Raw genomic sequence first — 14,685 nt, 5'->3', positions numbered from 1 at the left:
GGTTGATAGGTGGAATAATAAATAATGCATGCTCATCTATTGGGTATTTTCTTCGTCATTAAAAGCAATTGTACGCGACCTCATTCCAACCGCGCGACAGGCCATGCGGCAAAGACTATGGTGTGAATACGACAGATGGAAACGGGGTATCTTTCAATACCTCATTAAAACTAGTTTCAACCTTTCAATGGTTTACATCGGACACATACCGTAATACTCCACGCGCCTAAATTCTATTTCTGACGTCCCCTCTATTCAATTTTATTCTAACCCAGCCATTAAGAATATTAATTGTGTGTTATTATTTCCTAAAATCAACATAGGAATTGATGTTATTTAAAAATAATTTAAATATAAAATAAGTATGATCTTTACGTTGCGCTTTCAGTAAAACACGATGTACCGCTCGCGTTTTACTTGATGTTGCGCATATTTGGAAGTTATGTCGGAAACGTTTCTGTTTCAAGTTTTGGGGACAATATTATAAGAAAAGTTTGATATGGTCTCAAGACTTAGATGCATATTTTTGAAATATTTTCTTACCTTTATTTAGAATGAGTGACGGAATTATTTGTTCTGAGCTATGAGATATATCCATTTTACGGTGGCCATATTCAACTTTGACAATAGTCCAAGTATGATGTACAAAAATATCCACAAGTTTATGAAATATTTAAATAGCGCTTAGATAAAGTTTATTTAAACATGTTTCACAAGCGGAGGAGAAACTAAATAAATGATTTGCCATATCAATTCGTCTTATAAGTCCACCGTCTGTGGGGGTATTGAACGCTTAATTGATGAATTGGATTCCATTTGAGACTTGATTCGAACGCAAAGTTTTCATAAGTTAGTTAAATGTATGCATATTAATGATTCTTTAAAGAGATGGAAAGAAAGAGTTAGAAACTTAACTTAAAAGAAATAAAGTCTAAACTTCCATTTATTAGAGATCGTGTGAGTTGACTCTTTTTCTTGAGACAAAAATATTAGTTTGATAGAAGTGTGGCATAGGCTGATTGAAAGACAACTAAACACAAGTTTTGCTATGTTAGCCGACTCCGATACAAGGTAAACGACGTCCTCGCTGAAAATTATTTGCGCACGCGTGTTGTGGTTTTCTAGCTGCGCAATGGTTGGTGCGCAGGTCGTTGGGTTACAGCTGTCTAAACATGGAGGACGAGTAAAGGGGGAAGACTTCGATTGCTAAGCGTACGTAATTGCCCCCAAAACAGAACGAGCCAACCAGAAGATCTCTACCAAAGGTTACAATAAGTGACAGTTTATCATTCTTTATTGTTCGATCGTTTTTGATTGTAGGAATGACGATGGAAAACATGGGAGACATTCCCAACGATCAACAAATCAGTGAGTCGACAGTACCGCCCGTCAGCTCTGCGGACGAGGAATATACTAATCCACAAGACGAACTTGAACCGACCGTGTCCAGAGCTGAGGCAGTTCCCGTTACGGTGAGCAGCATGATAGACAGTGGCGATTTTCGCTCTCACATGGGTGATGCGACATATCACACATTGAACGGACGGATGAGTCCCAACTACAGTCCGAACAATAGCTATGCGACGCTTACGCCATTACAGCCACTGCCTCCTATTTCTACAGTTTCAGATAAATTTAGCCACGTTCCTTCGTCTAATGTGAGCGGCAGTTTTACACTTATGCCACAGAATAATGGAATCGGAAATGTGATGGACATGAGTGCTTATCGTTATGATAAAATGGGCATGGGTATGAACATGGGACCAACATTAGGAGCTACGCCAATGACAATGATGTCTCCGAACACACTTCAATCATATCAACAACATGGATTCACTTCTTACGGTTACGGACAGAATGGATTAGGATCTCCTGTAAAATCAGAACATTGTCACAAGATGATTTCACCAAATTCTTTTGATTCATATGTCGGATCTCCCATGCGCTTAGATTCCAATTCATCACGATTACATTCACCTAATATTATGATGTCACCGATGAACGGAATCCATCACTCGGCACCAACGCCTTCACCTCACAGTGACAGTCCTCAAAGAGATCTCAGACCCACGACATCAGGCCTAGAATCGCCCGATAAACAGGATCTAGAAGAAATAAATACAAAAGAATTGGCTCAGAGAATTAGCAGCGAATTAAAACGATACAGTATACCACAAGCAGTTTTTGCACAGAGAGTCTTGTGTCGGAGTCAGGGAACACTCAGCGATCTGCTGCGTAATCCAAAACCATGGAGCAAGCTGAAGTCAGGTCGTGAAACTTTCAGGCGAATGTGGAAATGGCTGCAGGAGCCAGAATTTCAAAGAATGTCTGCCTTACGTTTAGCAGGTAAAGAGAAAGCTTTTTTTTTTTTACTCTTAGAAATTCGACTTCTTTTTTTCTTTTTTTTGTCTCGTCTCCTGTAATTTTGTTGTCTCTGACATCCATTAAATGTAATTTATTCTGTTGTTGTAGCCTCTAGCTGTAAGGTTGGATGTTGTTTATTATTATCTATTCATCATTGTGTAGTTCAACTCTGTTCCTTTCTATTAATCGCTACATGTGATTTCACATATAGCCGTCAGTCGCGAGCCATCCACGTGCTTTGTGTTTTGACCAAACTGGTTCAATAAATTGACAAGAGTTTTGGATCGATGCTGGATGAGATTATTGCTATTATTATTGTGGATGTTGACGAAATGTTGATGGCTCTATTACCAGACTGTTATTGTCACATTTTCATTATTGTTAACAGTTAAAATTACATGTAACAAAATTAACTGTGTATCTATGTCATATAAGGTTAACTTAGATTAAAACATTGTTACCATTTTATAGATGATATATCTAGTTATAATCAATGGTAAATACATGACTCTATATTACAGTAGAAGATAAAACAATACATTGTTGCCATTTTATATAGAATAGTATATACCAGTAATATTCACTAGTAAATACTTAACTCTACAGTAGTACATGTATAGAAAAACAATACATTGTTGCTATTCTTGACACAATGTTGATATTTTGTAGATTGATTATCAGTTTATCCTCTTAATCAGCTACTGAATTTAATCTGAAAAACTTGTGACATTTATTTTTAATAAATTCTTAATCAAACAACACAAAAAAAATCTGGAATCGAAATACATGTACAATAGATAATTTACAATTAATTATTTAATCTGTCTTCTTAAAAAAAACCCCAAAAAACAGAAAGAAATTCTTGTTTTTATGTTGTATAGCTTACTAAACAATTTGTCATGTCGTGAGTCTGGTAATGCAAGTCACTGGTTTAGGATAAGGTCTTTAGAATAATTCACATTGATGTAAATTGCTGTGAGTTGATTGACAAGTCTGATAATGCATTATGCACAGGAAGGTTTTTCATTATAAAATGCCATTGTTGGTTTCTCTTTTCTTCTTTTTATACACAAATGTTTCTAGCAAGTTTATCACGTATTTGTTAAATGAGGTTAGCTTACTGTTTTCAATATTTGCTTTTAAATATTTTTTATAGCAAGCCTTACATGTACTTGTCTAGGAAAACTGAGTCTCATTTGTCAGTGTTTGTAGATAGGTTATGGAAATGTTTAGATTAATTTACAATCGTATTATAGGATAATTTTGAAATTTAAAGCATGGTTCATTTTAGCGTTATTTAAATCTTTCAAATTCATTCATATTTATTATTTATTAGAGGGATTTTTTTTCAATCTTCAGTCTGAAGTGGAAGACAAAACAAAAGTGTCAGTTTTAATAATTTATGTTGTGATATAGAAGAGTTATTATTTGTGTCTGAATACAGTAATATGGCCATCTCCTGTGTTTACTGGGAGAGCTGAGACAATAAATGAATTTGTTTCATTATAAAGAGGATGTTTGAATGTTTAATGGCAGCTATTTATTAATATGTCCTCGCTGCAGATGTTTAGAGCCAGAGATGGTTTGGATGACAATTGTTGAATCAGTGAAGCGTGGCTCGATGTACAGGCAGGCTAGAGGCTGCTGTGTATATTGCCATGTTTTGTAGCGGCACAATGGAGAATACAATGTAGTACATTTATATCTATAAATATTGTTATTGGATCAGATACGGTTTTATTTGATATTTTCTTTTTTTATATTGAATTATATATTGGAGAAAAAAACATTTAATGACAATCTTATCGTATTGCCCAAATTGACAAAAAACAAAACCCCACAGATATCAATTTAAAAAGCCCTAAAAATATTTTAGATTTTAAAAAAATATGGATAAATTTTATTTATAAAGTATTGAAGAGACGTTTTCACCCTAAGTTCTGTCAACTATAAAGAAAATAGTTGTCATCAATTTCTATTTTTATCAGGATTGAAACAAAAAAAATGTGTCAGAATGTAGGTTCTTTTGTTGAATGAAGTTACCTTTGAGCAGTACTGTAGTTTTTTGATCACCATTATTTGGAATTTATTTATCTAAAAATAGATTGAGGATACTAAACACCCATGGCTCATTTGCCTGTTTGTTGTCTAATTTTTTTCTACAGTGCCCTAGTTAGTTAGTTTCTGGTACAGTACCATAATTTGGAATTTCTAAATATGAAAATAAATACATGTAGGATATTAAATAGATATTGGTTATGGTACATATAAATGTTGTGTTAGTTTTTCTTCAGTGCCATGGTTAGTTCATTACCAAAATTGGGAATACCCATAGGTTATATATGTACATGTGGTATTAGTTTTTTGTGTGTGTTGTCCCTGTTTTCATTAGTCCAGTTGGTGCCGAAAAGTATTTTTATTTTTATTTTAGTTACAAGAAAATCTGAGTACTGTACCTTATTGATGATGACAGTATCATGGCCGACATTGATTGATTTAATAAAATAATGACAGGTTTCTTTTTCATCCTAATTTTACAATATTCAGGGTTATTATTTGCTGGACAATAAATCATGAGTAATTAATGAAAATACTATAAATCAAGCTTAGTGACTTAATCTACTGCTCCATGCATTCAGGACTTAATAGGCAGTTTTCTATTACTCCATGCATTCAAGGCATAATGGGGAGTTTTCTGTGTTCGGGGCTTAATAGAGAACTCTGTGCTGTTTTATGTGTACAGGGCTTAATGAGGAATTTTTATTTTTTTTGTTTTAAGATAAAAGTTGGCAAATGTAGTTTATTTCACTTGGCGTTTTTGTATAAAGTTTAGTTTCATCAACTCCAATAATAAGTGAGAGATGTTGACCTAGATAGACATTGTAATTCAATCATGTTACATGTAAATTGAATTTTATATTTAAAAGATGTTTTATGCACATATACTGTATCTGTTAACTTGTACTTCCTGCTTCCTATTGTCAATTTACACTACTATCATGAGACAGCTAAAAATACAAATTTCAAAGTTCTGGTACATACCCGTCTATCATCCTTTATATTCTTACATTGTGAGATGCAGAAAAAAATACCTAGGTTTGGAAATCTTAGGTGATATTTCCCTGGACACAATATTAAATGACTCAACATGTAGAAAATAGTTCACATGGTTACTGCCATGGATTTAATAATTATGGAACTGTCAATAAAGACTGGATTATGCTGCTGCCTTGGTAGAACTCTTCACAACTCATTATTTATATTAAATATACAATGTATTAGGTACAAATGTTAATCTCATCTGATAAGCGATTATGGGGCATCATTTCCATTTTACATAGAGGAGAGTTAACAGGCCAACAAAGGCTAAATTTAGACACATTCACTTGACTACTGGACAATGAAAGCTAAATTTACACACTCACTCAGTTACTGGACAATGAAGGCTAAATTTACACACTCACTCCACTACTGGACGTTAGAGGAAATTGATGTGTGCAGTTTGGTGTAGTCTTCGGTTGCTGGAATAATGAGTTGGCGTGGAATTGTAATTGACCGACCATGTTGTGTAGCTAGCCCCAGGGGAGATAATTCCTTACATGTTTAACAGGAATTAAACGAAAGAACAGACTTAATTGAGATATTTTTATTCTGACCAAATCATTTTGAATGACTGAAAAACAGTTTATAAGTAGATACATGTATGTTCACAATAAATTGGTTCTATGCGTTTCTATCACAACCCACATACAATGTATATAGTACACAATTTATATCATTAGTGAGAATAGCCTGGACAGATTCTGATAGCCTCTATCATATAGAATGTAATAATGACAGGTGTCATACATGGTGTAGGGTATGCTTATTCCTTTCTGGACGGAGGGGCTGACAAGGAAAGCTGTCTAGTCGTTCGGATGGGACAAAAAACCGAGGTCCCGTGTACACATTGGCGTGCACATAAAAGATCCCTTGGCAGTTGGAATTCGATATAAGAGTAGGCCGTTGTCCGGGCAAAATTTCCCCTCATAGCACACTGTATGGCGTATGCCCGTCTTCATTAGCTCAGGTTAGGAGCAGAACAGTAGGACGTTGAACTCCATTTCATTTCATTTCATTTATTTCTTTCTAGAACTCCTGATACCACCTCCTTTTTAAGAATCCATTTCCTCACATCCCATGTGCCCTCTATATGACATAATAATATACATATAATCTTTGAACTATCTTTATATTTAGCCATGTGTACATGTACATGTAATATATGTCATGTATAAGGCAGGTTAGGCCCACCCTTTCTAAAACACCAGGCCTTATGTTGATTTAACATAGCCAACAATTTTCAGTTTGTATGTAAATGTTTTGTACATGAGTCTAGAACACCTCATGTCACTTCTTGAATGTATTTGTAGTGAATACAGAATAATATTTTACTGTTGATTAGAAGGGGGCTTGGATGGCGGAATGGTTAGCTCGTGCATGCTGTATAATAAAGTCTGTCATTGAGTCAACTGGCGTGGTTTCGATTACCCGGTTGTACGTGACAAGGAGTAGGGTCGCCTGTCCAACCTTGTGGGTTTTCTCTGGGTGCTCCGGTTTCCTCCCACTGCTAAAGCTCGATATGCGCAAGAGAATTATGGCAATAAAATTGAACCATATGTTAGTCCCGAAATGACCTGGTTTGTGTCAGGTGGACATTAAACCCCATTTCTCTCTCTCTTTTCTGTTGGTTAGATGGCATTTCATCTCTTAAAATGATATCACATTAACACCTATTTATAGCTTGATTCACACCTACATATACATCTGGGGAAACAAAAACCTTGATAAAAAAAAACATGGCCTCATAGAATTAACTTATTAAAATGAGTCGTAGATTTATATTGCAGAATAAAACTATATTTCCTGAGCTTAACAAGACAGTTATTATTTTGTGAATATATTGATAAAATAACGAGGCTTGTGTTTTTATTTTATATTAGATTTTATTTGATTTTGATACTGGCAGGTGTTCGGAAAGTTGTTCGTGTAGATATATATATATACATGTTCGTTTTGGTGTTGTCCTAGATTACTATTGACGTACATGTGTACATGTAGATAAGGACAGGTGTTTTTGTGTAGATCGTGTACTTTTTTATGCGACACCAGGTTCCAGTGTTTTTATAATAAGAGTTACAAAGAATAGACAATACAGGAAAACTGTACAACAAGATATAGACGAAACAAATATAACAAGATACACATGTAGGCCTACCTGTACATATTCACAGCGATGATAACTACATGTATATTGACAAAAAATCCAAAACTACTTACCAATACATGTACATAGGCCTAATGGGTTACATTATTAGGCAGGATTGTTGCTGTCTTGGGGACACTTGCATGTACATGTGCTATGGTTCAATTACGCGCATGAATGGCGTGATACAATTCATTCAAAGTTTTTGGAAATGATTTTAGTTTTGACAATATTTTAATTCAATTTTCAAGTTTCGAACCACAAATAAAAACTGAATTCTACAACAAATTTAAAATGGCTTTGTTTTTATTTATTGTGTAAGCTTAGATAAAATACAATGTCTACCATACATGTAGAACAGGTTAATTACCAACCAATGTCTGATACACAACAACAACAAATCCCACATAGCTTCATTAGACATAAAATCTCATTATCAGCGGCCTGTTAATAAATTCATGGGAAAATTGGACGGACGATGGGATTGCTTTGTGAACTGGTTTCAAGTTCTAAGTATAGTGTTTTCAGTATTAGAATATTATTCCTGCTAGTTCCATTGTCTAACTGCTGGGTTATTCACTTCGTTCTCTCTCTCTCTCTCGGTTCAACATGTGGCTACAGACTGACGACTCAAATCTCAATTTCCTCTAACGTCTCTCTCCTATCGTAATCTTGTTGCCTAGCAACCTCTTTTGTTTCACATGAAAAGAACAGGATTCTGTGCACTGGTCACGGTTAGTTTTTTTGTTTTATTATTATTATTCGATTCAGTTGAATGCCTGCATGAAATAGTATTACGCCTGTGAGCCGTTGACTATATAAGGGTGTTGGAGTCCTGTTAATAACGTTTCTTGTCACACGAGTTGCGATTCTATCAGTCAGTTATTATTTGTTCATATAAATATCCTAATAACCCTCGTCCTCCATTAATAATATGAAATAAATTTACTAACAGGATGATAATTTAATCTATTTTTTTTTTAGAATTATTTGTCTTTTTCATTTGATGAAATAATATTCATCATTTTTATTGTTGGGAAGATATTTAATAAAAAAGTTTAAACACGTTTATTAATTTTCCTTTAAATTTATGATATCACACTATGAACTTATTGAAAATGTGTTTTAAAAAATCTGCCCTGTATTAGGTGGTCTAATGATATAACGGATGCCTGTTTAGATCATACGGTCTGTGCCGTGATACCCCACCCCCACCCCCTCTCCTTGTAGGGTCTTATCTCCCCCCCCCTCTCTTTGTAGGGTCACCTGTCCAATCTCATTGTTTTTCTCCAGATCCTCCAGCCCCCCCCCCCCCCATTAGTAAATACCCCTACGCGCAAGTGAATTATTGAATTAAAATTGAACCAAATGTTGATGCCGAATTGACCTAGCTTTTATCAAGTGGCATTACACCCCATATTTCTCTATGAAACTGTTTAGCCACCCGATTCCCTTGTGATACAGTGTTAGTTGTTCAGTAAAAGTTGGTCCAATATATGTATGTACTTGTAGATTGTAATTTAATAAATAAAAGTGAAATGTACTAAATAGCCAACATGAAGTTATAGAAATTATATATATACAATTTATTAGTTGATTACCAGCTGGTGTATTAACATGTCTAGTACATTTGATAAAAACTATTCTGGGCATTAGTAGTAGTACATTTGATAAACTGCTATCCTGGACATTAGTACATTTGATAAACCACTATTCTGGACATTAGTAGTAGTATATTTAATAAACCACTACTCTGGACATTAGTAGTAGTACATTTGATAAACCGCTATTCTGGACATTAGTAGTAGTAGTATATTTGATAAACCACTATTCTGGGCCCTTATTCACGAAAACTTAAACTAAGTTACAACCGAAATTTTAAGAAATACTGCAACTTCATTAGATATATGCAAATTGATTTTACTGGTAAGCCAATCGAATTGCAGTATTTCTTAAAATTTCGATTGTATCTTAGTTTAAGTTTTCGTGAATAAGGGCCCTGGACATTAGCACATATGATAAACAGCTATTCTGGACATTAGCACATATGATAAACAGCTATTCTGGACATTAGCACATATGATAAACTGCTATTCTGGACATTAGCACATGTGATAAACAGCTATTCTGGACATTAGCACATGTGATAAACAGCTATTCTGGACATTAGCACATATGATAAACAGCTATTCTGGACATTAGCACATATGATAAACAGCTATTCTGGACATTAGCACATGTGATATCCCACTATTCTGAACATTAGTACATGTGATATCCCACTATTCTGAACATTAGTACATGTGATAAACCACAATTCTGAACATTAGTACATACATATATGATAACCCGTCTTCATTAACCCAGTAGGAGCAGAATAGTAGGACGTTAAACCCCATTTTATTTTAATTCATTTCATTTCGGTAAAACCTCTTGGGCCTTCTATTCTGGACATTAAATATACATGATAGACCTTCTATTCTGGGCATTAGAATATACAGGTACATGGTAGATCTATATTCTGGATATTAGTACATACATGTACATGCCTAACAAGAGACGTGAATTTTATTTTTTTTAAAAAGAGAAGAAATTGTTTAGTACCTGTGATAATTTGACAACAAAAACAATGCCATGAATCAGTATTTAACATGGAGTCCCATCTGTCCACTAAAAAAAACTGAATACAGGATTACATGGACAAACTGTGTATAACTGTCCTTTCACTCCCTATTGTGATAATCAGGCCATTGTTTTATTCTATTAGCTCAGACCTGTGGTCAGAGTTATGAGGACATCTGTCCCAGGTTTATGCCAGTGGACTAACAACTCAGATGTTTGGTGATGTGAAACAAAGGAGATTACCGTAAACACTCTAATAACCTGTCAATCTCTCTGTTTATCTACAGTCCTTCACCTGCTTTCTGACCCAATTCTTTTCTGCATCTGGTAACAGGACCTCTCTTGTGTTTTTTTAAAAATGTAAATAGGACCTATTATATTACTACTTAGTTAATTCTATGGAGGAATCACATTAAAAATATGATTAATTCATTGTTCAGTTCATGTGACCGGAAATTCTATTCAGAATTTTAAAAAATAAATAGGCCTTATTATATACTTGTGTTGAGGAATAACATTATGATTAATGGCTGTTTGAAATTATTCATTTCATTGTTCAATTCATGTGGTCGATTCCTTTTGGTACAGTTTAGCTTGGAGGACATATTTTGGTGTTGACTATATTTTCAGAATTAGAAATTGATGGTTAAAAAGCAAGGCTATAGAATATTGCACCCAAGTTGATTGTAACACGCACACCTTTAAAGGCTCAATACCACTCTTGTTGTAACTGAATAATATGTCCCAATCTTTATTCTGGTCAACAAATTGTACAATATTCCAATTAATTGATGATACAAATTTGATCTTAACACACCTAATTTTAAAAATTAGAAAAATTCAACTAAATGATTTGAAAAGCCTGTCGTAAAGCTTTTCAAATGTGATTTGGATTTAAAAATATTTTTGAACCCTCTGGACAAATAAAATAGGATTTAATGGATAATTTACACAACAGGTAGGACACTAACACATCTAGTACTTAGAATAAGGCTATTTTTTATTTTCTGGAGCTGTCAAGCCAGCAAGAGTGTTATTGTCCCTTTAAATCAGTTCAGAATTGATAAGTTTTAATTTATTCATCTCTAACAATTAAACATGCGACATTAAGTATTATGATGAATTATGATAACTGAGATCTGATCTTACCTATGCAGTATTATTTTGTCTTTTTTTTTCCAACCGTACATGTATCACGGACATCCAATTTTTTCTGCACTGTACAGGGATTCTTCGACCCATCAGCAGTACTTTTAGTAAGGAATGAATGTGTCACAATCTTGGATTTTAATTATAACTAATGTTATAGTTAGTCAAGTGGTCTTTATCCCTACCTCCTCCCCAATACACAAGACTATAACATGTTAAATATACAACTTGGAAAGTAATAAACAAACAGTAATATATTATGTTAATTAGTTAGTATATTGGGTATATGGTGTGTATTTAGGTGCAATACCTGTGTGTTTGATCTACCTGGGTGATGTATATGTATTATTAAGGTACAGTACCTGCATTTTTGATCTACCAGGGTGGTGTACTATTGTGTATTAAGGTGCTCTACCTGTATGTGTGATCTACCTGGGTGATGTACAGGTGCAGTAGCTGTATGTTTGATTTACAAGGATGGGATATTTATGTATATTTAAGGTGCAGTTTAATAGTTTGTATTAAGGTGTTGTTCTATCAGGGTGGTATAAACATGTTGTGTATTATTGTTCAATATATTTTATGATAAATTCATTAGTGTTCAGTATGGGTAGATGTATGTCAATGTGGTTTATAATGGATGTGCCTTTAAGTGCAATATCAGAGTGGTACATATTAGTCTGCTGCATGAGCTGGTATATATCATTTATTAGTGTGCAGCATTGGGGTGGTATATAATAAATGTGTTGTATATACATGTTTTGTATAACTGTGCATATATCATTTATTAATGTGCAGTATTGGGGTGGTATATAATGAATGCATTGTACATATATTATGTATTAGTGTGCAGTATTGGAGTGGTATATACATGTATTGTATATCAGATTGTGTATATCAGTACATGTTTTATGTGTATTATTGTGTATCTGTATCAGACTATAATTAGCTGAGATTATCAGGTGATAAAACTAATTACTTTATTTACTGGTGAATGATGATTACATCATTACTCTTCCCTGCTTAACGAGGTTTACTGTACACAGTAATTAACATAACACAGATGGGCCAATATAATCTATGGTCTATATACTTGTAGGTCACTTCTGGTCAGTCCAGATTACATCTTGCCCTGAAGGCTCCAGGTTTATTGTGCAGTTTATTAAGTCACCAGATTAATTAATAGTGTGAACAGATTGGTTAATTATCCCACCTCCAAATAGGATTGATATTGAGATGGCTGTGATTTTGTGTTTGGAACATGTCTCATTTTCATAACTTTTACTAATTAGAAATTTATCAGATTTAATCATTTTTGTGTTTACCCATAAACAAATTTGACTTGGTTTTTAGTGTACAAAGGGAACATTATGTTGATAACTGTATGAGCCTCTTTGTTCAACTTGTAACTGTGTAAATACATCTGTTGTCTTCGAGATCACCTGTCTCCGGGTGGCAGTGATAGGTAGTGTACATTAGGCAGGGTGTGCTTACTTTGTAATATAGATCACCCCACATTTATCTGGAAAGTATATTTGAAGTTTGCCTTTTATTTGTAAATTTAGAAACATAATTGGATGTTTTTGTATAGAAACATGATTTAACATTTTTGTAAAGGTGTATAGAATTAGAAATGGTATTTAATGGTGTTTTTGTATAAATTTAGAAACAGGATGTTTTTATATAATTTAGAAATGGTGTTGGGTAAAATGTATTTTACTGATGTTGTTGTGGGTGAGAATCAATCCATATTGGCTGTTGACATTATGACATTTGATTACAATAGTTATTACCATTTTAACCATAAATGTGTGAACAACCTGAAATAAATGTCATTTCTGTTTAAGACAAAAGTATAGTCCAGATATGATCTGAGTTTAAAACATTTTATAGAGTTACATGTATTTTGGATGTCATTGTTAAAGAGAAAGATTGAGTTCATACAGTACAAGTTGGTGTCCATGACACACCACTGCCCTGGTTGAATTATTTCATTTCCCTAATATTGTAGTTTGCGTCGGTGTTAATAATTCCTGAAATGACGATCAGACTTGAAATATTTTGAAGTTAAAATTTGTATCGATATGTGGGAGGCGATTTATGAAATGTTATCTTGTGCAATATGTCTCCTACAATTACGTTTAAAATGGATGTCAATAATTACTGTAGATATAAAAATTCCTGTTACTCGCAGATAAACAAACGACAGCAGGAACCAGGAAATGATATGATAAGAACATCCCACAATACCTCTTGTTAGTAGACTTAGTTTACCAGACGCTCAGATAATATCAGATCTGGTAAATAGGATAAAGTTATGTTATTTTTGAATGATGAGAATTTTGTCCCAGCGGTGACATTTCTTATTTGTTTCAAATTCATCTGTACTTGAAAGTACAGATAGATTTCCATTCCATTCATAACAGCTATGAAAGCTTTCCTTTTTACACAAAATGCATTTCATGGAGAGTTTAAGAGTCTGATTGATCAAGACTAATCAGTTAGATCCCAGACGCGTGGAAACGGAGAATAATTTGGTTGACTGTTTGCAATCATATAGGATGTTATTACAGCATTATATTATTGCTAGGATTCAAACAATTTGTTCTTCAGTTTATTCACATAAATAACACACTTGATAATAGAGACTAGCAGTTTAACAGTTTATAAAAAGGGTCTGGATAACAGATTATTCTGTGAAATAGCAATTAAATTAGGAGATCAAAGTTTTAAGTCGATACAGATTTCTACGTCTTCGGATTGTCTAGTTTCAATGAATCAAAATATCGTTTTCTTACGTATGATGAACATGTGGCCTTGATGATCCGCAGCCAAATGGAAGAAAACGTGTGTCCTTAATGTTTTCCAGCCACATCGAAGAAAAAATGTGTCATCAATGTTTCCCCAGCCAAATGGAAGAAAACATGTTCTTAATGTTTTCCAGTCACATGGAAGAAAACATGTCCTTAATGTTCCCCAGCCACATGGAAGAAAACATGTCCTTAATGTTCCCCAGCCACAAGGAAGAAAAAATGTGTCCTTATGAGGTCTGTTATTGTACGTGAGTGGCAGTGACAAGGAGTAGGGTCGCCTGTCCAACCTCATGGGTTTTCTCCAAGTCCTCCGGTTTCCTCCCACTGCTAAAGACCCCTACGCGCAAGCAAATTATTGAAATAAAATTTAACCATATGTTAGTCCAGAAATGACCTAGTTTGTGTCAAATGGATGTTAAACCCTCTCTCTATCTCTCTCTCTCTCTCTCTCTCTCTCTCGCTCATTTATTGTGTACTCTTACATTGACTCTT

At 34.1% G+C, this 14,685-nt stretch overlaps 2 protein-coding genes across 5 annotated transcripts in view; one reads left to right on the top strand and one right to left on the bottom strand.

Annotated features, from left to right (window-relative positions):
- Nucleotides 1-1,099, bottom strand: part of LOC126824256 (tRNA (guanine-N(7)-)-methyltransferase non-catalytic subunit wdr4) — an 84,532-nt gene extending 83,433 nt beyond the window's left edge. The window contains exon 1 of one of the 2 annotated variants that reach the window (XR_008788393.1): nt 544-1,084. The gene's annotated coding sequence lies outside the window, so the exon portion shown is untranslated. Of the gene's footprint in view, nt 1-543 lie in introns of both variants that reach the window. The other variant, XM_056101548.1, reaches the window with a different exon arrangement.
- A 58-nt stretch (nt 1,100-1,157) lies between these two features.
- Nucleotides 1,158-14,685, top strand: part of LOC126825270 (one cut domain family member 2) — a 42,992-nt gene continuing 29,464 nt past the window's right edge. For all 3 annotated transcript variants that reach the window (XM_050554858.1, XM_050554857.1, XM_050554859.2), the window contains exon 1: nt 1,158-2,346. In XM_050554858.1, coding sequence (XP_050410815.1) covers nt 1,323-2,346 — 1,024 coding nt within the window. In that variant the 5' untranslated portion in view covers nt 1,158-1,322. The remainder of the gene's footprint in view (nt 2,347-14,685) is intronic.

This window comes from Patella vulgata, chromosome 6 (assembly GCF_932274485.2).
Source record: "Patella vulgata chromosome 6, xgPatVulg1.2, whole genome shotgun sequence".
NCBI classification, from domain to species: Eukaryota; Metazoa; Mollusca; class Gastropoda; family Patellidae; genus Patella; species Patella vulgata.
This window is presented reverse-complemented; position numbering and strand designations above follow the sequence as displayed.